At 37.3% G+C, this 21,759-nt stretch overlaps 3 protein-coding genes across 3 annotated transcripts; 1 reads left to right on the top strand and 2 right to left on the bottom strand.

Moving 5' to 3' along the window:
- Position 1: 1 nt before the first annotated feature.
- Positions 2 to 3,534, bottom strand: LOC134740631 (uncharacterized). The gene is made up of 4 exons (XM_063673173.1): positions 3,421 to 3,534; positions 3,259 to 3,350; positions 2,745 to 2,856; positions 2 to 1,685 (listed from the first exon to the last, which is right to left on the bottom strand). The coding sequence occupies exons 1-4, from the start codon at positions 3,439 to 3,441 to the stop codon at positions 1,578 to 1,580; spliced, it is 333 nt and encodes a 110-aa protein (XP_063529243.1). The 5' UTR covers positions 3,442 to 3,534; the 3' UTR covers positions 2 to 1,577.
- A 5,554-nt stretch (positions 3,535 to 9,088) lies between these two features.
- LOC134740629 (large ribosomal subunit protein uL3) lies at positions 9,089 to 15,429 on the top strand. Its single transcript, XM_063673171.1, has 7 exons — positions 9,089 to 9,225; positions 9,519 to 9,711; positions 9,948 to 10,116; positions 10,484 to 10,806; positions 11,111 to 11,290; positions 11,727 to 11,905; positions 15,198 to 15,429. Exons 1-7 carry the CDS (start codon positions 9,223 to 9,225, stop codon positions 15,390 to 15,392), a joined length of 1,242 nt encoding a protein of 413 aa, XP_063529241.1. The 5' UTR covers positions 9,089 to 9,222; the 3' UTR covers positions 15,393 to 15,429.
- A 1,567-nt stretch (positions 15,430 to 16,996) lies between these two features.
- On the bottom strand, positions 16,997 to 18,802 carry LOC134740628 (FMR1-interacting protein NUFIP1). Its single transcript, XM_063673170.1, has 3 exons — positions 18,426 to 18,802; positions 17,884 to 18,154; positions 16,997 to 17,802 (listed from the first exon to the last, which is right to left on the bottom strand). Exons 1-3 carry the CDS (start codon positions 18,657 to 18,659, stop codon positions 17,039 to 17,041), a joined length of 1,269 nt encoding a protein of 422 aa, XP_063529240.1. The 5' UTR covers positions 18,660 to 18,802; the 3' UTR covers positions 16,997 to 17,038.
- Between the last annotated feature and the right edge of the window lie 2,957 nt (positions 18,803 to 21,759).

Below are 21,759 nucleotides of genomic sequence, written 5' to 3'. Positions count from 1 at the left end.
TTTTTGTTTATTTATAATAAAAATTATGGATAAAGTGAACTATTGTTTAATTTTTAATGTAAGATAAATATAAACCTTGTTAATTACAAAACATGTTCATCTTGTTGCTAGGGGCATTCCACGAGAATGTCCCTTACGAAACGCTTTTACCTTGCATGGCAGCTAATTCAATCAAACCCGTAAAGCTCGAGAATATACTGCCAGTTTGTTAGCAAAGTCATGAATCATGAAATATTACCAGACCCAATATCATTTTCTCAGCCTTTTCAGAACTATTAGAAGTACGGCGTTTCGTAAGGGAAATACTCGTGGAATGCACCTCTAGCTCAGCACTGCTATTTCAACTTCTTTACTACACATTCACTGCGACCAGCGACCTGCTAGTTCTCAGTTCGTATACTTTTCGCTACATACGGTTTTTCCCGTGTTATCGGCAACGCTCATAGGACGTAGGTCGTGCTGGCTGTGAATGTGTTAACATAAATTTAATATTTTTTTTATTTTAAACACCTGTATTAATAATTGTTTAAATATATATAAACCCTCATAACATGTAAGGATGGTATTCCATCTGTTTAATTTGTTAAATTTTGTCTCGCATTTTGCTTAATGTGAGAGTGAGACGCAATGCACATTGGACAGGTGGATTACCACCCTAATACAAGTGCACTTATGATTATATTTTAAAACAAATCAATATCGCTTTAAAATAATCACAGGCACAGGCTTCATAATAAGGTATAGAAATCAAAACAGCTAAGTTTCAATTAATAATACCTACTCATTTTTTAACCCATTACAAGGTACATGTGTTTGAAGTATCATACTTTTACATTAGTTGTGATGCAGTGTTATTCAACCTGTGTGTCAACTATGAGGGAGTTGTAAGGACTTGCAATTCAGGCTACATTACAAATGGAAGAGGGTAGAATGTTACAACAATCTTTTTCATGCCCAGAAGGTGAATGAACTTCTTTTGTGCACCTGGGCGCAGTAGCCAACGTGCCAATCGTTAACGCTCCGTAGCGTATCATAGTCGTCTCTCTCTATCACTCGTATACTAGTGTGACAGTGACAGTTGCGTTTCGTTCACTAGCAACGGCACTCTCGTTGCCATGATTATGTCACCTGGGTCACACTTTAAAGTTATGATATCTATGGAATTGTATAGCCTCAAACAAGCAGTTTTGCTATTTTTATACCTTTACTTTATAGGCTATACTACTCCAAGTGCATTTTTTTTACATGCATACATGGGTTGCATCAAAAAAAGGTTGAAAACACTGCACTACCAGTATCAAAATTAAGTATTACTAACAGTTACACAAGAAACTTGAGGCTGTCCATACACGCCAGGGTATACCTGCGCAGTTTCACCTGTACAGTTCAACTTCACATGTAAAGCCAGTTAGGAAACTGCACAGTCGAATGCCACATACACTCCTTATTACCAGTGCAGTTGGACTGTACAGGCAATACTGCACAGGCATACCCTAGACCCTAATGTGTATGGCCAGCTTAATAGATAATGACTACTTATATCTACAACTTGTTTTTTTTTTCTGAACACCCCTTGCCTAAGTAGTCACTTCCTCAGTGCTAGACTCAAACTCCAGTTTTACTTGATTGCTGAGGCCATCTCCATCCATTTCTGATTCATGAGCATTCAACATGTTTAGGGTCACCTGAAACAGTATGATAAATATTACAGAATTTCAAATTATTTTAATTTCACTACCAAATAACACAGCTATATCCCTAATAAGCGTAATGATAACGGGACGACAAATTAAAACTAATAAAAATACTAAATAAGAATGATAGGATAAAAACAACCTGCCTTTTTAATGAATTATTATGCAGAAATGAACACTTGAAGCACTTAGTATCAGGTACTTGTATAAGCAATTTAAAAATAATTTAATACATTTGAAGTAATTATAGATTTTTGTAAGAAATAAATCTTGTGTAAATAAAAAAAATAATAATAATAAAAACATCCCAATGATAATTTTTTTGTAACTGTACATTGAGTCTCATTTCAGACAATGGCTTCACAGTTTGTTTTGGTTAATTCCCATTTGTCCCAAACAGGAATGATTTATTCCCATCTGTGCCTGAAATGGCAATGAAACTATTGCCATTGGTCCTCAGCAAGGACAAATGTTCCCATTCCCTTTAATGTGGGGTGTGGATAAATGGGATTACACCTCTTTTTCTGCAATTTAAACATAAGATTCACCTATACTCTGATTTGTTTTTTTTTTTTTATGAAATAGGAGGCAAACGAGCAGACGGATCACCTGATGGTAAGCGATTACCGCCGCCCATGGACACCCACAACACCAGAGGGGTTGTAAGTGCGTTGCCAGCCTTTAAGATGGGAGTACGCTCTTTACTTGAAGGTCATATCGGTCCAGAAATACCGCAGGCGACAGTTCATTCCACAGTTTAGCTGTGCGAGGAGGTGTAATTAGATTCCATAAAACTAACCTCACTTTTTCTCTTTTCCGTATGTTTTAAGAAACTAAACAAAGCTAAAATGATACATCTATATTTATTTTAAATGCTAGAGTATGTAAAAGGAAAATTTGAGTTTACTTCTTTACATATTTTCCATTATTACGAAAGAAAAAGGATCTGAGTGAGGTTAGTTTTTTAGAATCTAATTACAAATCAGAGTATAATACCATCCACTATGGTGTTGCTGGTTCGGACCGATTGAATTGTAGTAAAACACTAACCTGCTGTGATATGGGTGCTGTGTGAACATTGTGAGTTGTTTGTGGTGTGGTGCCGGCTAAAACTGGTCTGTCATCTACTGCTTTTCTCTTCACAGGTGTTTTTGCTGGTGCACTGAAAACGTACATGTCAATTTTAATGTTACGTGGACCCATATTGAGTTAAATTTTTGATAGTTTTCCATTAAGTGTATAAAATGTAATTGTTTAACCAAGTAATTTAGCAATGTCAAAATTCCCTTGATACAATTACCTTTCCATAAACTATTTAATTTACTTACTTACTTAAAAATCTCATTGGACAACATTTGTATAAGGTAATCAGGTATATATTAATACCCAGGGATCAAAGACCATAATCTAACTTCTATTTCTACATCTTATTTTGATAAAGAAGTAATTAAAGAAAGTATTAATTCCAAGCTTGTGATTGTCTTAAGATCAACAACTAAATCACATTGCATGTGATAAGCTCATAGAACAGCTATAAAAAGATAGGTAGGCACTGTAAACATACGTCGGGGTATTTTCAGCCATAGGATGCAGCATCATTGTCATTTCAGCCAGTTTATTGAATGCAGCTCCAGCTTCGGTGAATATTTCACCAACCTGAAGAAGTAATACATTATTTAATTTACGAATAAAACCAAACACAAAAAAAATTGAATTATTTAAGTACCTTAGCAGCGGAATTATTCATTTCGGAAAATTGTGTTATCAAACAATACTAATGAAGAATAAAATAAATTTGACAGGATATGATAGCCAGTGTTGTGAGTGTTGCCAACTCGGAATTTGAAAAAATGCTAGACTTATTAGATTACGCTAAATAATTTTGGAATGTGCTAAAAAAAATGCTAAACAATATATTGGTACGTAACTAAAAAACCGGCCAAGTGCGAGTCGGACTGGCGCACGAAGGATTCCGTACCATTACGGAAAAAAACAGCAAAAAAATCACGTTTGTTGTATGGGAGTCCCATTTAAATATTTATATTCTTCTGTTTTTAGTATTTGTTGTTATAGCGGCAACAGAAATACATTATCTGTGAAAATTTCAACTGTCTAGCTATCACGGTTCATGAGATACAGCCTGGTGACAGACAGACAGCGGAGTCTTAGTAATAGGGTCCCGTTTTTACCCTTTGGGTACGAAACCCTAAAAATGAGGATCTTCCACATAAATCAAACGATGCTACTTCTGAAAATTTTACACAGTCAAACCAAGCTATCGTTGCCCCGACTTGGTTAGCTAATGCCAAATTTCTTTAGCCCCTCCACACTCGTGCGCGAATTCGGGCTTCGTGCCGCGTTTCGCACACGAGTGTGGAGTGAGCCCTCAGAATAATGACTAAAGCAAAGAAGCCGGGCAAAAATAAAAGCTTGGTAAAAGATATCGTATTCACAACACGTTATTACTTTTTGTCTATGAGTGAGTGAGACAACAATCCGCAAGTTCTTTCGTTTTTTTCAGTATTGTCATAAGACAAACTGAGGGAAATGTCAAATGGTCCTATGTGGTTCTATAATATAATCCAGCCAAATAAAATATATGTTCGTTATTTCACAGGTAGGTGACAACTGTAACAACTTGACATAGTCGTATTATTTTAGTTGAAATATTTCGGGATGTTTCAGCGGTCATCTTGGTTTATTTTAATTATATTGTTGCTATTCCTGAAAGATTGTTGGAAAACGTGCTGAGTTTTTATTTGTAATGGTTTGAAGTTCCCTTTGTGATAATGTCTTGTGTGATCGAGGGCTGTAAATCGCATACAGGAAGAAAAGAAAATACGCACGAACCGATAACCTATAATCGGTGAGTTTTGTTCAATTTTGAAGAAATTAATTTATAGGACCTGACCCTAAACATAGAAATCGATATGTTGTTTATGTAATTATTACTTGCATTCAAGTCTATATAGATTTTTGCATATATTTTCTAACTTTTCTGCTAAGTATGAAAGGTTATATTTTTGGCATAGTGATGTATGGTGACCTCAGATCAATAACCTATCGACATTTACAGCTTTCTTATAGTTTGGCCCAGGACTGTCTCATTTTAATTGATGAGTACAGTCAAGGGCATAAATATATATACATTCCCAAAGTCTCAAAAATATGTGTACGCTCAGACAATAAAATCGTGTTCACATATTTTTAAGCCATTTGTCTGGATCGATATTTTTGCCTTCGACTGTACCTATAGTTTTCTTTGTTCTTACTTACTGACAGATTGTGTTTGCCAGACTATAGTTTAATACTAAAAACCGGTCAAGTGCGGGTCGGACGCGCGCACCAAGGGGACCGTACTTTTTAGTATTTGTTGTTATAGCGGCAACAGAAATACATCATCTGTGAAAATTTCAACTGTCTAGCTATCACGGTTCATGAGATACAGCCTGGTGACAGACAGACGGACAGCGAAGTATTAGTAATAGGGTCCCGTTTTTACCCTTTGGGTACGGAACCCTAATAAAAAAGACATTAATGATCATTGATGAATGTTCCTTTTATTAATATTGTTGGTCACAAAACTCAACTTTTTATTTCAGATTTCCATAGGACGAGGAATAGGGGATATTACTGCAATGTTCTGCCAGCAGAGTGCAGCACTAGCTTTTTTAGTGCACCGTAGAGTAACTTATTCATACTGTACCTTTAACAGGTTTTTGACAAGTTTTCAGGGGACCTACCGGAAAACTCGAATCCGAAATTTCGTTATCTAGCTGCCTCTTTATCGCTCGAATACGCAAGAGTGACAGAGATGTTAGATAACGAAAGATCGATTTTCTTGTTTCGCGATAGACCCTCAGATTGTGATAGTGGCGCCACCTACGCCGTTTCGCGTAATATTCCCTATTATTAAATAAAAAAAAATATTACACGAACGTTTTTTTTTTCATTCCCTATTTGGTACAGTCAGCTGCAGAGAAAAGGTACCCTACGTCCATACTAATTTACAGAACTTTGTATGCAGGGGGGTGCCTTTTCTCTGCAGCTGACTGTACATGACTAGAAACTATACTTAGTCTTTTAGCATTAGAAAAAACGGTAAACCATTTCCACGTGTCTTTTTATTGACAAGTTTTTTTATAAATATATAGGTAGCAATATTTTACTTATGAAAGCAAAAGTATGTAAATGATCGTATATTATATTTGTTGTGACTTATTTTCAAAGTGTTTTTCGATAAAGCGACACGTTAAGATCGCTCGCCTTCTTTCTAATGATAAAAAAACGAGAGGTATAGTTAGACGGTTCTGAGTGGTAGACTGCAAATGAGATAAAAGCTATATTAGGTACATGCATTAATCCTCATATCAGGCGGCTCTTTGATTCCAAGGATTGCATAATTTTTATACTTTTTAATGATTTTTAGAATATGAAAATTATAAAAAGTATAAAATTTATGCAATCCTTGTATTCCCCGCATTTCATTTCATTTCAACGAGCCGCCTGCTACAGATTTCTTGAAATTGCCGCGTTTTTTCAGGTTCAACTTTCATTAGCCAGACTATTATCAATTTGCCAATTCGTGATTATTCTTTTACACGGCACATAAACTTATGCATAATTTATCGATATAAAAAGTCGACACAGTTACATCCCTAGCAAATTATCAAACTTATGACACCGTACGTAAATGAGAAATAACAAGCATATATGCATCTCTTTTCGGCACATTATCTAATTCGTAAGGAAGTAAAGTACGGGTATACATATTTGCGAAGCATTTTTGCCCGACTTCTATGCTTTAGTCATTATTCTGAGAGTGAGCCTTTGAAATGTGACGTTTGTAGTGACTCTATGCATTAACATACCATAGATAACACAAAACAGATTAGCGAGTGTCTAGACGAGACAATTTTACGCACAATCTGATTAGATTGACAATTTAATTGGTAACGCGTATGAAAAAAAGAAACGCAAGGACATTGTCTTGCCGGTTTCACTATGTAATTGTGTATTATAATTTAATTTCTTATCAAAGTGAAAATTGTATTTTCTCAATATTTAGATCAGTACGATTTTTACTCACTATTATTTTTAGTCGCTTTTTGCGACATGTTTCGGAAAGCGACTAAAAATAATAGTGAGTAAAAACCGTACTGATCTAAATATTTTGAAATATGTCTCACGATAGTTTAAGTTCGATTGTATTTTCTCGTCGAAAACTACAACCACAACATAATAACAATATTTCACCGTTTTAAGCAAATTTCGGATTGTGTCACTATTAAGGTCCACGTACACAAAAATACAAAAGCCAGGTGGTTAAGGTCTTACCTCGGTGACATGACATTTGTTGTAAGGTCGGACGTACCGACCTTACAACAAATGTCATGTGATTTTAAATAACTGCTGGCTATCACCTAGCACCACCTGGCACTAAGGTCGCGGTGCGGTGCGGTAGTACAGACTACGGTACGGTTTATAATAGGGGATATTACTGCAATGTTCTGCCACCAGAGTGCAGCACTAACCTTAATAGTAAACCATAGAGTAACTTATACATACTGTAAATCTTACATACCAAAACTTATACATACCAGGAAACACGAATCCGAAATTTCGATATCAGCCTTTTTATCGTTCAAATATGCAAGAGTGACAGAGATGTTAGATAACGAAATTTCGATTTTCTTGTTTCGCGATAGACCCTCATATTGTGGTACTGGCGCCACCTACGCAGAGTTACGCGTAATATTCCCTATTACTCGTATGTATAAAATTTCCTTTAGCCCCTATCCACACTCGTGTGTGGAGCGAGCTTTTGACGGTTGTGCCATGGAATATCTATCATTGCCAAGTAGGTTTCAAATTTGTCTTAGGGACATAATTCACTTCATTCACTAAATTGAGCTAAAAATTATGCCAGATGCCAAATGGAAAATTTCGATGCCAAAGGGTGTGAAATTATGCCAGATCTGGCACCATATATGCCAAGTTGGCAACACTGGTGATAGCCAATTAGCCAACTCGCCGAGTTTACTAATTATATTTTAATATTATTTTATTTGTATACTCGTGATTCTGAATATACCCTTAAGTCGCTCTAGACTACGCGGCGCGAAGACGCGAACGCGAGTATGGAGTCGATTTCGCTGACTAGCTAACTAGACTACACTCGCGTTCGCGCCGCGATTCGCGCACGAGTGTGGAGGTACCTTTATATATAATGCTGACACCACACTTCGTTATGTGTTATTCGTTATGCGGCTTCGCTGTATTTGCCAAAATATATGTTTATGTGACGTGAACAACAAATATGGGTACCACACTTCGCCGTATTTGGCGAATAATTGCGCTGCGTCTTTATCGTGTCCTTTGAAGTGTGTTAAAAACCGACAAGTGAACGGATACGCGTATTTGCTATTTGCGCTTATGCGTTATGCGTGCGAATAAGGCAAATACAGACGAATAAGTCCTCCACACTTCGTCGTATTCGGACGAATAACAAGCATAACGAATAACACATAACGAAGTGTGGTGCCAGTATAATATATATGTTTTGTTGTTTCAAATCAAGGAATTAGAAAAAATAATAAGGGCCCTCCACACTCATGCGCGAATCACGGCGCGAAACCGCGAACGCGAGTCTGGAGCCTAGTTCGCTAAACAGCGCCGCGATTCGCGCATGAGTGTGGAGGGCCCTCTACATAATGAGGCGGACGGTGGGGCGGACTACCATGTAGGAGTGTGAATGGGGGGCTTTAGTATAACTGGATCAGGCATGAGGGGGGGGGGGGAATGACCGAACGGGACGAACGGGATACCGTGAATACAGGTGGGAACGAGATGTCGCTCTACACATGCATAGTGCTGTCTCGCTTGATAGTATGATTCTCTCTGTCTATGTTCGAAATGAGACAGTCCTTTAGCGCCCTCCACACTCGTGTGGAGTCTAGTTCGTAATCAGCGAAATCTACTCCACACTCGCGTTCTCGGCTTCGCGCCGCGTAGTCTGGAGCGAGCTTTAAGAGAAACTATAATTATATTTACAGTATAAATGAAAACGACTGAAAATATAGTTGGTCAAGCAAATCTTGTCAGTAGAAAAAGGCGCGAAATTCAAATTTTCTATGGGACGACATCCCTTTGCGCCTACATTTTTTAAATTTGCCGCCTTTTTCTACTGACAAGATTTGCTTGACCAACTATAATAATAAAATATGTTTAGCCGCTCCAGACTACGCGGTGCGAAGCCGCGAACGCGAGTGTGGAGTCGATTTCGCCGATTAGCGAATTAGACTCCACACTCGCGTTCGTGGCTTCGCGCCGTGATTCGCGCATGAGTGTGGAGGGACCTTTGACTCCTTCGTCTGCAATAACTAGGTTTAAATAGCGTCTGGAACAGCTACGCTCTTATCTATTTTTATTTGTCTTTGTCTCTGGACAAGTGTCAAGTCAATGAGATCGAAAAGTCAAAACTTCTCAAGTTCTTAATCGGCCATTTTCGTTGTGACAGTCTTACGACATGGTAAGTGTCCGCTTGTTATATCGTAAAATATCGAAGTCATCTTTTTATTTAATACATTTCAAGTGTAATTAAGTAAATAGTGTTATTACGACTATAGTTTTCAATCATTATTTCGTAGCTCAAAAGCTAACCACGTCCTCAAATGATGATCCAACTTTTACGCTTTTAAATACGGTTAGAACCTGAATCTTATGTGAAGATTATACTAGGGCGGACTGATGCTATTTCCACCAAAGGTGTCATCTGCATCGACGTGAATCTTAGTAATGAAATGCAATTTTTGTTACTTTCAGTCGCACAGGAAGTTTTCAGCACCCCGTCATGGCTCGATGGGATTCTACCCTAAGAAGAGGTCCCGTCGTCATCGTGGCAAGGTGAAGGCTTTCCCCAAAGATGACCCCAGCAAACCAGTGCATCTTACCGCTTTCATCGGCTACAAGGCCGGTATGACCCACGTGGTTCGTGAACCCGACCGTCCTGGATCAAGTAAGTAACTTTGTTTTATGAACCTACTACACGTTTTCGTTGTCACAACTTAAAAGCATTTAGTGCTTTTTCCGTTATCTGTCGATTAGATTTTTCGTGGTCTGAAATGCACGCAGTTCTAAAACTGTTGCAGGTTAAGTATACAAAATGTTTTGATAAAGTGGATTTACAACTACTGTCGATTGTACATTCTGACTGTCTGGCAAACTAAATATACTTACTGTTTAACTTTTCAGAGATCAACAAGAAGGAGATTGTAGAAGCAGTAACCATCATCGAGACTCCCCCCATGGTGGCGGTGGGCGCTGTCGGCTACATCGAGACTCCGCACGGGCTCCGCGCTCTGCTCACCGTGTGGGCCGAGCACATGTCCGAGGACTGTCGCCGTCGCTTCTACAAAAACTGGTAAGAAAAGCCATGTATTTGGATTTAGAAATTATCATTTTTAAATTTAAATGTTGTAATTTGAATTAATTCACGACTTCTTAAAAATCGTGTATATCTGAAAGGTTAACTTGCCTGATTTGTCAATTCTATAATGCTACTACAGAAACTGTAAAATACCTGACTTTAGGGCAAGTTGTCTTATGTAAATTTGATTTCTATTCTTTTTGTTGTCATTACTAATCCAATCAAAATCAGCTCTCCTATCGCTGGATGAGAGTTTACCCAAAGTATGCTTTGGAGCATATTGTTACCAAGTGGTCTCCGCTCAACGATGAGGCTGCTTGGATTCTCTTGCAGCAGCCGCTTAACTCTGTGCCCCAATCAGGTACAAGTGCAAGAAGAAGGCTTTCACCAAGTCCAGCAAGAGGTGGCAAGATGAGCTTGGCCGCAAGTCCATTGAGAAGGACTTTAAGAAGATGATCCGTTACTGCACTGTGGTGAGGCTCATTGCCCACACCCAGATGAAGCTGCTGAAGCAGCGTCAAAAGAAAGCTCACATCATGGAAATCCAGATTAATGGTGGCACTGTTGAAGACAAGGTCAAGTGGGCCAGGGAACATCTGGAGAAGCCCATCCCCATTGACTCTGTGTTTGCTCAGGATGAGATGATTGACTGCATTGGTGTCACTAAGGGCAAGGGATACAAAGGTGGGTTGGTTTTCAAATTTTAGATCAACAATTCAACATTGAGCAATAATTTAATTCCTGCCGAATACTCTCAGTTATAAATCTTTGTATTTGCTCTGTGCAAAGTGGGTGGTGAGGGAAGCCGAAACGATTGCAGTGCTTGATGTGGGCAAATTTGGTAGCAGTGTTTCTGTCTATTCCCATACTTCTCAGTTATTTGGTTCACTAGGCGGTGCTGCCATCATGCACGGTCCCAATAGTTATAATTTGTAAGCATGTTTTCTTTTAATACAAGGCCTAATCTGATGTTGTTAATTGTTAACAGGTGTCACTTCCCGTTGGCACACTAAGAAGCTGCCTCGCAAGACGCACAAGGGTCTGCGCAAGGTTGCTTGTATTGGAGCATGGCATCCTTCAAGAGTATCCTTCACTGTCGCCCGTGCTGGTCAGAAGGGATACCACCACCGCACTGAAATGAACAAGAAGATTTACCGTATTGGACAAGGTAATTATATTGTTAATGATAATAATAAGACGTTTATTCAAAAAGTTTGAACATAGAATGTGGTCATAGTGAACAACTATCACTTGAGATCATGTGAATTAGGGATTATTTTTTTAGGTTGTGTGTCTTGACCCATGTTCAGCTTTCTATATTATACTCATGTTATAATTATAAGTAAGCATAACATATAAATATGTATGATCATGTCCTACATGTTTTTTTTGTGCTTATGTCAGAATGCAATCAATTTGTGTGATTATCTTCTGATATTTATTATTTACTAGTAAAACAAGTGATGATCCAACTTACACGCTAAAAATACGGTTAGAACCTGAATCTCAAGTGAAGATTATACTAGGGCGGACTGATGTAAAAGTTCAAGATTATGAATGTTACCCTAGACATGTGCAGTGCCTAATTATGAGCATTTCCGCAGGTATCCACACCAAGGATGGCAAGGTTGTCAAGAACAATGCCTGCACTGAGTACGACCTGTCCGAGAAGTCCATTACCCCCATGGGTGGCTTCCCCCACTATGGTGAGGTCAACAATGACTTCGTCATGATCAAGGGTTGCTGCATGGGACCCAAGAAACGCGTTATCACCCTCAGGAAGGTAAGATGAGTTGCTGATCAGATCATTAATTTCGTCACAGACGGAGCGATAATATAAATTAATATACCGTAAGATACCGACAGATGTCTTGTTATTATTATTTAGCTTTATCCCACATTAGTGGTCCCCAAGGGCATAATCCTCCTCCATCTGTCTCCACCTCTAGCGGAAGCCGCTCGACCCCAATTCCAAAGAAATACCGCAAATCGATGAACAGGTTAGCCGTTTGGCACACGCATACTAGAAGTCAAAACAGTTTTTTTACCAGTTCCTAAAAAAAAATCCCCGGGGGTGGTAAAACATTATTTTTTTTGTATGGAAAAAAATTGTTTTTTTTTCCAAAACCTATCGTGTGTGGTATCATACGAAAGGGCTTTTTGAGGCGATACTAAAACATATCACATCATTACATTTCTGCCATTTTTTTTAAATTAAAACAAATAGTACATTTCGATGCTAATGCGGAAAGCATGTCATTACGGGCGTGGCAAGACTGTGGACGAGTGAAGAATGACATTTCTGCATGTGTATCGAACGACGTTTTTTTAATACAGTTGCGAAAAAATAAGAAAATTGTGACATCATTGACATTATCATAGAGTAACTTATACTAGAGCGGTACTGTCATAGTAAATTTTGTAACCCCAGTAAATTCACTGCCATCTGTCGACACACTTTAAAACTAAAAATGAAGATTTATAAAAATACTATAAAATGTATTTAAATATGGATAATTGATTTTTTTTATTTGCATTAATTATTTTTATGATTTTGACCCATGTTCTTTCACTGATATGCGTTAAAATTGTTAAATAACAAACGAAGCCGTCAACGCCATCTATACGACAGTAGGCCAAAGCTAGTAGCGCCCTCTGAACGAGAATCAAATTTTCTTGATTTTCGAGGCACGTTTTTTCCTTAGACTGTATCCATCTATTACGGAGTTATATCTATCTTTGACATTATGAAGTGGTGTTTTTTTAGCTTTTATTCGACGAATGGATTTTGTTATTATTATTGAACCCACTTCAATTAAGTTTTTTTTTTTCAAATGCATGTTCTGTAAGACAGAAACAATTGTAAATATATAACATTGTACTATTATTACCTAAATATCGTTATTAACGATTATTTGTGTATCGCATATTTATAAAAACAATATCGAATGTTGCCTTTGGAAACATCATAGAGTAACTTATACTAGAGCGGTACTGTCATAGTAAATTTTGTAACCCCAGTAAATTCACTGCCATCTGTCAACACACTTTAAAACTAAAAATAAATATTTATAAAAATACGATAAAATGTATTTAAATATGGATAAATGATTTTTTTATTTGCATTAATTATTTTTATATGATTTTGACCCATGTTCTTTCACTGGTATGCGTTAAAATTATAAATAACAAACCAAACAGTCAACGCCCTCTATACGAGTGTAGCCCAAAACTAGTGGCGCCATCTGATCGAGAATCAAATTTTCGTGATTTTCGAGGCACGTTTTTTCCTTAGACTATCCATCTATTACGGAGTTATATCTGTCTTTGGAAACATAAAACATTCTTGCAGTAAGAAAAAACGCCTCTTTTTTGACAGGCATTCCGTTCCATTCAGACAACTTATTAAGAACGGTTTTTCAACATTAAAAAATAAACGTATAATAATACTTATAATGATGAAGAGGTAAGTAATAAAATATTAAATATGCATATTCTTGGCATTCTTACATTAACAGTAGGTGTTTATGTTGATTACGAAGTTTAAAGGAAACTAATATTAACACATCAATAAATTGTCATGAATTGGAACGTATAAATTTAAAAAAATTGGAAAAGTAAAAAGCACTGGTTCGCGAAAACCAACTTTCCGCACGCTAAACAGTCACGAAAAGTAACAGTTTTTGAGCAACTGTATTAAAAAAGAATTTTCGAAACATACCAAGTTTGGGCTCCTCCAGATACGATATGGCTGTTTTTTTTGTACAATATACCACAAATGATACGTGATATCCTCATATCCAACCCGAAGAAAGCAATTTTGAAAATAATATCATTAACAATTTTTTTTTTTTTTTTTTAATTTTACAAACTATGACAGTTCTACTTCAATACCTATTTTACGAGACTTATGGAACTGTACTGCAGATACGGTACATATTAATCATAAAATGATACGTAATATCCATATATCGAACGGGAAATACCTCTTTAACCCTTTTAACTGCGCCTTTTCATCAGTTGGTATAGTTTGTTTAGTTTTTGACACAAAATATCAAGGTTGTATCCTTCAGATACGATATACCTTATCGATTTTTCTTTGTACAATATGATGTGATATATCTTTAGAATCGCCTCAAAAAGCCCTGTCGTATGATACCACACACGATAGGTTTTAAAAAAAAAAAAATTTTTTACAATATAAAAAAATAATGTTTATATATTTTTCTGTTTTTAGTGTTTGTTGTTATAGCGGCAACAGAAATACATCATCTGTGAAAATTTCAACTGTCTAGCTATCACGGTTCATGAGACAGCCTGGTGACAGACAGATAGACGGACAGTGGAGTCTTAGTAATAGGGTCCCGTTTTTACCCTTTGGGTACGGAACCCTAAAAAGTACGGAAGTTGGAGTTACTCATAAGCACCTTATTTTTTTAACGCTTTTACGAAGTACATATTTTGTAAATCTCGTGAATGTAAATTTCACCACAAAATGTATGCAACACCGAGTATTAAATTTCATACATATCTTCTGGGACCCTTATTAGGTACTTTACGTTTAGAATCTTATATCATTAATATACTACGTAATTTTTTTAAATACATTTATAAAGTACCTACTTAATGAATTATTATATTGTTTTAATATTATTAAGTATTGTTTCTGTGAGCTTTATTGATAACAATTTTACCACAATAAATTATGGTACAACTGGATCTAAATCTACCACTGCCTGTAATGAACATGTCCCATCCCTACGCTTACACGTGTCGTTTGGAACGACCAATCACAACGCCGTGAGCACCCACCCGTCCCCCGCTTCAATATTTGGTGATTTCCGTCGCGAACAAAATGGCCAATATTAGGCTTCTATAGGCGGTTTTTCCGTGTTTCTAATTAATCAATATGAATACTGATGTCCCTCTGATGTATCTCACCATGAACTCTTGTTGCCCTTTGACTGTTTTCTACAATTTACACTACACAGGATCTTTGGTTCAAGAGTAAAATGGCTCCATAAAAATTGTCTTTGCGAGCGAACTTGAGTATGATGAAAAATTCTTATTTTCAGTCTCTTCGCGTCCACACCAAGAGGGCTGCCCTTGAAAAAATCAACCTGAAGTTCATCGACACATCGTCCAAGTTCGGTCATGGTCGTTTCCAGACGCCGGCAGACAAGGCCGCCTTTATGGGCACCCTCAAGAAGGACCGCATAAGGGAGGAAGCCGCCGCCACCACCGCCCCGGCTGCTGCTGCGCAATCTTAAATCATTGTGCATTTATAAAAAAAATATGACCACAAAATCTTTTGTTTTTCTGCAATAATAACCTACCTGTCGCTGACTTTAACCATTCACTAACTCGGGGTTAACCGATTAAACATGGTTACCAGTACAATTTGACACTGGGTTTAACCGCTTAACCCCGGGTTAGTGGGATGGTGCAAGTGGCCCTGAGCGCCACGTACATTAACCAATTTGACATTGGGTTAACGGTTTGGTTAACCCTGGGTTAGTGGGATAGTTCAAATGGCGCTAAGACATTAAGGGTCGGTTGCACCAAACTGTCATCGTTAAAGAGTCCTTACTCCTACAAACAAGCGTATTTTGCAAAATGCTTCCTTTTTCATTCAACATTACGACGTAACATTGGTATTTATTCAAAAACTGTTAACGTTCTTAAATAATCATTTCCTAAACTAGCGGCTGAAATAGTTTTCATTTTCTCTTTTTAAACCTAAAATAAATGAGTTTTCTTCTTGGGGAGTATTTTTCAAAATTTGCAATCGTTTCGGTCATTCCGGGAGTGGTTCAGGGTGCCTAGTCAAGATGCCAACCGTTTAAGTACCTATAGTTTACATTAAGTAGAAACGGGTTCCGTATGTCTTTCCCTTTCCAGATGACCAAGATGCCAACCGTTTAGGTCATAGATGTTTAGGTACCTATATATAATTTACATTAGAACCAAATCTGTAGCTGGCCTTTAAAATGGGTAGTAGAAACGCGTTCCATATAATTGAGTTATTCTATGTAAGCAATATATGGGAAAATGAAACAAATTAATAGTTTTTAAACCTGTGTGGCACGATAGGTGTACTCTTTAAAATTCACCAACCCTTCACCTGACGCTCGACCCCCCACCTTGAAATGTGTCCTCGTTGGTGGTTTTTTGACATTCTCACGAAAACTATAATAGATATCAAAAAAGTGTCAAGGACAGAATTAATCCTCATTAAATTTGGAACAAAAAAGGCTTTGTGTTTTTGTACAAGTGGGATGGTATTCAAGCTATAAGTACTTGTATAACCTTAAAATAACCATACTCGTTTGACGACATGCAGTATATTTTCAAAACGGCTAGACGGATTGCGGTGAATTTTAAAGAGTACACCTAGATGTATCATGTCACACAGGTTTGAAAACTATTAATTTGTTTGTCTGAAAACATATAATGACTCAATTATTATGTCTTTCGCTTTCCAGATGACCAGGGTGCCTAGCCAAGATGCCAACCGTTTAGGTAGGCCTCTAAAATGGGTAGTTTTTGATGTATACACGATTTAATAGGGGCTAGTTGCTAGGCTAGCCCTTTCGGTGCGGATGGCACGACAGGTGTGTCATCAACTCTTCAATGTTTTTAACTTACTGGATAGGGTAAGTTACTGCATGAGAATGGGGTTCTCATATAGTGCAATAAAATCACTTTATACATATAACGATTAAAGGGTGGAAGATACTTTTGGCACATTGTTCTATCCGCTACATTGATGGTGACTGATCATGCACTATTTACAGAAACTCATAGACCTCGCAGTGCTTAGCCAGTGAAGTGAAGACTGTTATCAAAATAATGATGGTGATTGGAAAATAAATTAGTTTCATTTAAAATGTTTTAAATAAACAAAATTTTATTATTATACAGATTTGTCAAAAAAATTGTTTCTTATTATATGTCTTATACATTGCAATACAATATTACGTTCATGTTTCATTTCCTTAAATAACAATTTTTGTAACAAAGTAGATGGCAACTTAGGTTTAGTTCTTTTTGATAATGATTTTTGAGGAATTTTGTCTTTGGGTTTTCTTTTACTCATTACTGGTTTTGTTTCAATGTTTTCCATCACATTTGTTACTTGTTTGGTCACTTTTACTTCTTCAGGTCCACTGTCATCATCACTATCATTTCTTGTTTGTGAACCTTGTTCTTCAAGATTTTGTGTTGTTTGTCGTTGCATGTCACTTGCTTGATTTGAGATAACTGTTGGTCTATTATCAGATTCATTTTTAGAGGCTTTGGAGAGAGTAATATTAGGTTCATCATTATTTTCATCTTCATCAGAAGAACCGTAATTGCATATTAAAGATGACAAAGCAAGGCAAACAGATCCTGAAGCAGTCTCCGAAAGATTGCTGGCCTCTTCTATCTCATCCTCGTCCTCAATAGTAAAACCACTCCCACCAGGTTGCTCGTCTGTCTCCTCTGTATCATTAATGTCCGTCATCAAGTCTTGAATTCCTGTGAATGGTTTAAGTTTTCGGGTATCTTCTGCTACAGGTAATTTTTTGACTACATTTTTAGGGGTCATCCTTCTTCTCTTGTTGTATGCAGAGTCTTTATTGAAATGAGTAACACCAGTGTTGTGTTTATTAAAGGGTTTTCTTTTGCCGCCAATGTCTACAACATTAATAAACACATCATTTTAAGGGTTAAAGCATATTAAAATATTGAATAGTCCATTTTAATGAAATTACATACCTGAATCTGTATTAGGGTTCTTCTCATGCCTTTTATTTTTCAGGCCCATTTTTTCTCCTCTATCTATTTTTTCTTTTATTGCCGCAGCCGCCTTTTCCACATTTTCTTTTGTAGGATATTTCTTCTTCCTTTCTTCCCTCCATTTTCTAATTTCTTCAGGGTCTTGGAGTTTTGCTATTTTCTTATACAGACCGGATGCATGTTGCATCTGAATATGTTTTGTTATTACTTTAGGATGTGCAATAAATTGACAGCCGTCTATGTTGCATTTCTGGAAAGAAGTGGCTATTATTTAATAATATAATTACATTCTCATTATACTTTTCTATACATGGTCTGGTTATTGCAAAAGCCTGAAGAAATAATCTGCAAAGTATCAAATCAGTAGAATAACAAGAAGTGTTTTTAGTAGTAGTAGTGGCAATTGAACACAACAACCATTATAATGCAATTTTACAGATGTTTAGGTACAAAGGCAAACCTATCCCTATAAGCTTCGTTTGTATAGATCGTTAAGCAAGTGATAAATATATTTGTGTTACCTGATGTTGTTGTTTGTGTTTTTCAAGAATATCTGGTGTCCGAAAGCCTCTGTCACATGTTTCACACCAAAATTCATTTGTATACTCCTGCGGTGGTTGCTGTCTCCAATGAAGTCCTTGCGCCCTAAACCCTTGTGGCGGCCCTTGTGGAACAAAGTTTGGTCGCCATCGGAAATGGTTTGGTGGAGGAAAACGTTGATTGTTATAGTACGCGTTATGAAATGGCGCTTCCATTGGTATTAGTTACTTATGATTCCTTGTATTCAGTATTAGTTTACACGCAGTCATTAACATTTACGTTTCATTAATCAAATTAAAGTTAAAAGTATATAAATAATGAATAAGGTTAGGAGTTCAAGCAATGCTGTTTTTGTTGACAACTTGACATTGACAAGTCACTAATGACAGTGACCAGAGACACTAGTCGTGTTCCAAAACGAATATATATATATATATAAATAAAACTATTGACCACAAGATGATAGAAATAAAATGACACCATAAAGGTACTGTTACACCATACTCTACAATAGGATGCTAATAAGCGTGCTTATTGAGCATGCTTAAGAACTGTTTACATTTGCTATTTGCCCTTAAAAATCATGCTTGAGTCCTAAGCCCGCTCCGGACTACGCGGCGCGAAGCCGCGAACGCGAGTGTGCAGTCGATTTCACTAATTAGCGAACTAGACTGCATACTCGCGTTCGCGCATGAGTGTGGAGGGCCCTCTAAACACACATGCTAGTAGGTAGCATTTGCTTAACCCTTAAATGCATGATTTTTTGTATAACTTTTTAATAAATTGAAATAGATGTGTCATGTTGTATAGATTGAGGGAATAATATTTTGGATAGCTGCATATTGAGCCACGGACCATCAAATATACGATGCATATATACATCATTATGCATTTAAGGGTTAATAGTAGCATGCTTTCATGCTAGTTACTAGCATGTGTACCAGCACCTTACTTTGATGATTAATGGCCACGGCGACCATTTATATTTTTATCGAAACTACGCCATACCTTAACGCGGCTCCACACTCATGCGCGAATCACGGCGCGAAGCCGCGAACGTAAGTGTGGCGTCAATTTCGCAGATTGTTCACGCCTTCGCGCCTTCTCCGTTTTTGTCGGTTTATTAGCCCGCGTCAAAGGAGGCGCGAAGCGCGAACTGGCAAGACTCCAAATTATACACTATTTTGACTCATATGTGACAAGATAAATAAAAATTATATTATATAAAGCGGCTATATTTTACGGTTTTACAACAAAACAAAATGGAAAAATAGCTAAATCACGTATGATGCCATAGATAAATAGCCATTAACTAGCAGTTAAGCACGATCAGCTGATGCTTTTCCGCCATCTTGACGAGAACCAAACGAGAACCAAACTGCGAAATCGCCGTGAAGTTTGCGAGTGTGGAGTGTGGAGTCATACGTCAACGTCGCGACATTTTCTCTCCGCGAAGTCGCGCCGCGATTCGCGCACATAGTCTGGAGGGCCCATAGACCTAGCATTACATAGACCAGCTATATGCGTGCGCCCGTAAGGGATAGACATAGATGACGTCATAAACGTGGGGATACCATATTGGTAAAAATTACCCCAATATTTGATATCACGTTGGGGCGATTACCCTGGAGGCAAAGTTAGCTTGTTTGACGGTATTCAAAAATTGTTAAATAAAATGACAATGGGCCGTTCTTTTTAGGCGTATAAACAATGAAATACCTCCTATAATTCGCGCAGGTGGTACAAAACTAAACATGTTTAGTAAATAAAACGTAAAATAAAATGTATTATGGGTTTTAATTTAAAGAAATCACAAATCGCAATCACACCAATTAATGTACACCACATTTAATCTTCACAACATTTGTTTATTTATTTTTTGGAATTAGAAGTACGAAAAAACTTCGAGGTCAAAATTACCCATAAAATTATGATATTTTCATCTGGTATCCCTAACATGATTGTTATGCAGCTAAATTAAGAAGAAGTTTAAAAATGGCTGACCTCAGACTCCTACCTACCTACGTAATTTGGGCGGATAATTTTACAAATAATGTTTTGTTAATTTGCGTAAATAATTGTGATATTTTTATTGAAATCGTTTGATTCTACATTGCTTTGAGTGTAACGTAATTTTACGATGTTATTCTCACATATTGCGTTAAGAGGAAGGTGTAAAATACCGTACTTACGTGTGAAAGGTTATGATCTCATATTTTTGCTCAGAGCGGCTATTACAGCCGATTACAGAACCATTCACCAGTATTTTATCAAAGTTCAAGCATTCAAAACGCTAACCATAACTATATTTCATAAGAGAAAGCACAATTTCATACAAAACAACGATAATTAAACAAGCAACGAACAAACATGACATGTCACGTACTTATTTGTTTGCCACAACCTCGGTTGTGGCAGCGGTGGAAAAGTGAAACTATGACAAGGACAAACAATAACAGCGCTTTCTCTGCTACTCCTACTGAATGATACATAAGACTATCCCGTTCGGTCATTTTCCCCCACCCCTCATGACCGATCCAGTTACACTAGATTCATGGGAGGACCCTAAAGATAAAACGGGGAACTAGGCGCGAAGACGTGAACAATCTGCGAAATCGACGCCACACTTACGTTCGCGGCTTCGCGCCGTGATTCGCGCATGAGTGTGGAGGGCCCTTAGGGTGAAAGTCATGTGATGAAGTATCGGGAGAGGAAAACCGAAGAAAAGGTGGATGGACTGTGTGAGAGATGATATGAAACAAATGCGAGTGAATGATGAGATGACGGGCGAGAGAGGTATGGAAGAAAAAGAAATGCTGCGCCGACCCCAAATGAATGGGATAAGGTCAAGCGAATGATGATGATTATTTAAAATTTTGCATTCGTTTTAGACCGAGTATCAAACTAACCAGTGTTACCAGAAAGCCTACCGCGAAAACATGAATCTAGTAAAACATGGATCGGTCATGAGGGGTGGGGCAAATGACCGAACGGGATAGTCTTATATATCTTTCAGTAGTAGTGACAGAGAGCAATATATTACTTTTTGTCTTTGTCATAGTTTCACTTTTCCACCGCTGCCACAACCGAAATTGTGGCAAACAAATAAGTACGTGACATGTCATGCTTGTTCGTTGCTTGTTTAATTATTGTTGTGTTCTATGAAATTGTGCTTTCTCTTATAAAACATAGTGATGGTTAGCGTTTTGAATTGATAAAATAATGGTGAATTGTTCTGTAATCGGCTGTAATAGCCCCTCTGAGCAAAAATATGAGAACATTGAGAACATAACCTTTCACACGTAAGTACGGTAA

Source organism: Cydia strobilella, chromosome 4 (genome assembly GCF_947568885.1).
Source record: "Cydia strobilella chromosome 4, ilCydStro3.1, whole genome shotgun sequence".
In the NCBI taxonomy this organism is placed as follows: Eukaryota; Metazoa; Arthropoda; class Insecta; order Lepidoptera; family Tortricidae; genus Cydia; species Cydia strobilella.
This window is presented reverse-complemented; position numbering and strand designations above follow the sequence as displayed.

Bases quoted from the DNA above. Each gene is read 5' to 3' on its own strand.
- LOC134740628 (XM_063673170.1), bottom strand. From the start codon at position 18,659: ATGGAAGCGCCATTTCATAACGCGTACTATAACAATCAACGTTTTCCT. The intron at 18,155-18,425 runs GTAACACAAATA...ACTTCTTTCCAG, and splicing joins AACACAAACAACAACATCAG to AAATGCAACATAGACGGCTG. The intron at 17,803-17,883 runs GTATGTAATTTC...TTAATGTTGTAG, and splicing joins GAACCCTAATACAGATTCAG to ACATTGGCGGCAAAAGAAAA.
- LOC134740631 (XM_063673173.1), bottom strand. From the start codon at position 3,441: ATGAATAATTCCGCTGCTAAG. The intron at 3,351-3,420 runs GTACTTAAATAA...TTACTTCTTCAG, and splicing joins TGAATAATTCCGCTGCTAAG to GTTGGTGAAATATTCACCGA. The intron at 2,857-3,258 runs GTATGTTTACAG...GTACGTTTTCAG, and splicing joins ATGGCTGAAAATACCCCGAC to TGCACCAGCAAAAACACCTG.
- LOC134740629 (XM_063673171.1), top strand. The intron at 9,712-9,947 runs GTAAGTAACTTT...TTAACTTTTCAG, and splicing joins ACCCGACCGTCCTGGATCAA to AGATCAACAAGAAGGAGATT. The intron at 10,117-10,483 runs GTAAGAAAAGCC...TGCCCCAATCAG, and splicing joins CGTCGCTTCTACAAAAACTG to GTACAAGTGCAAGAAGAAGG.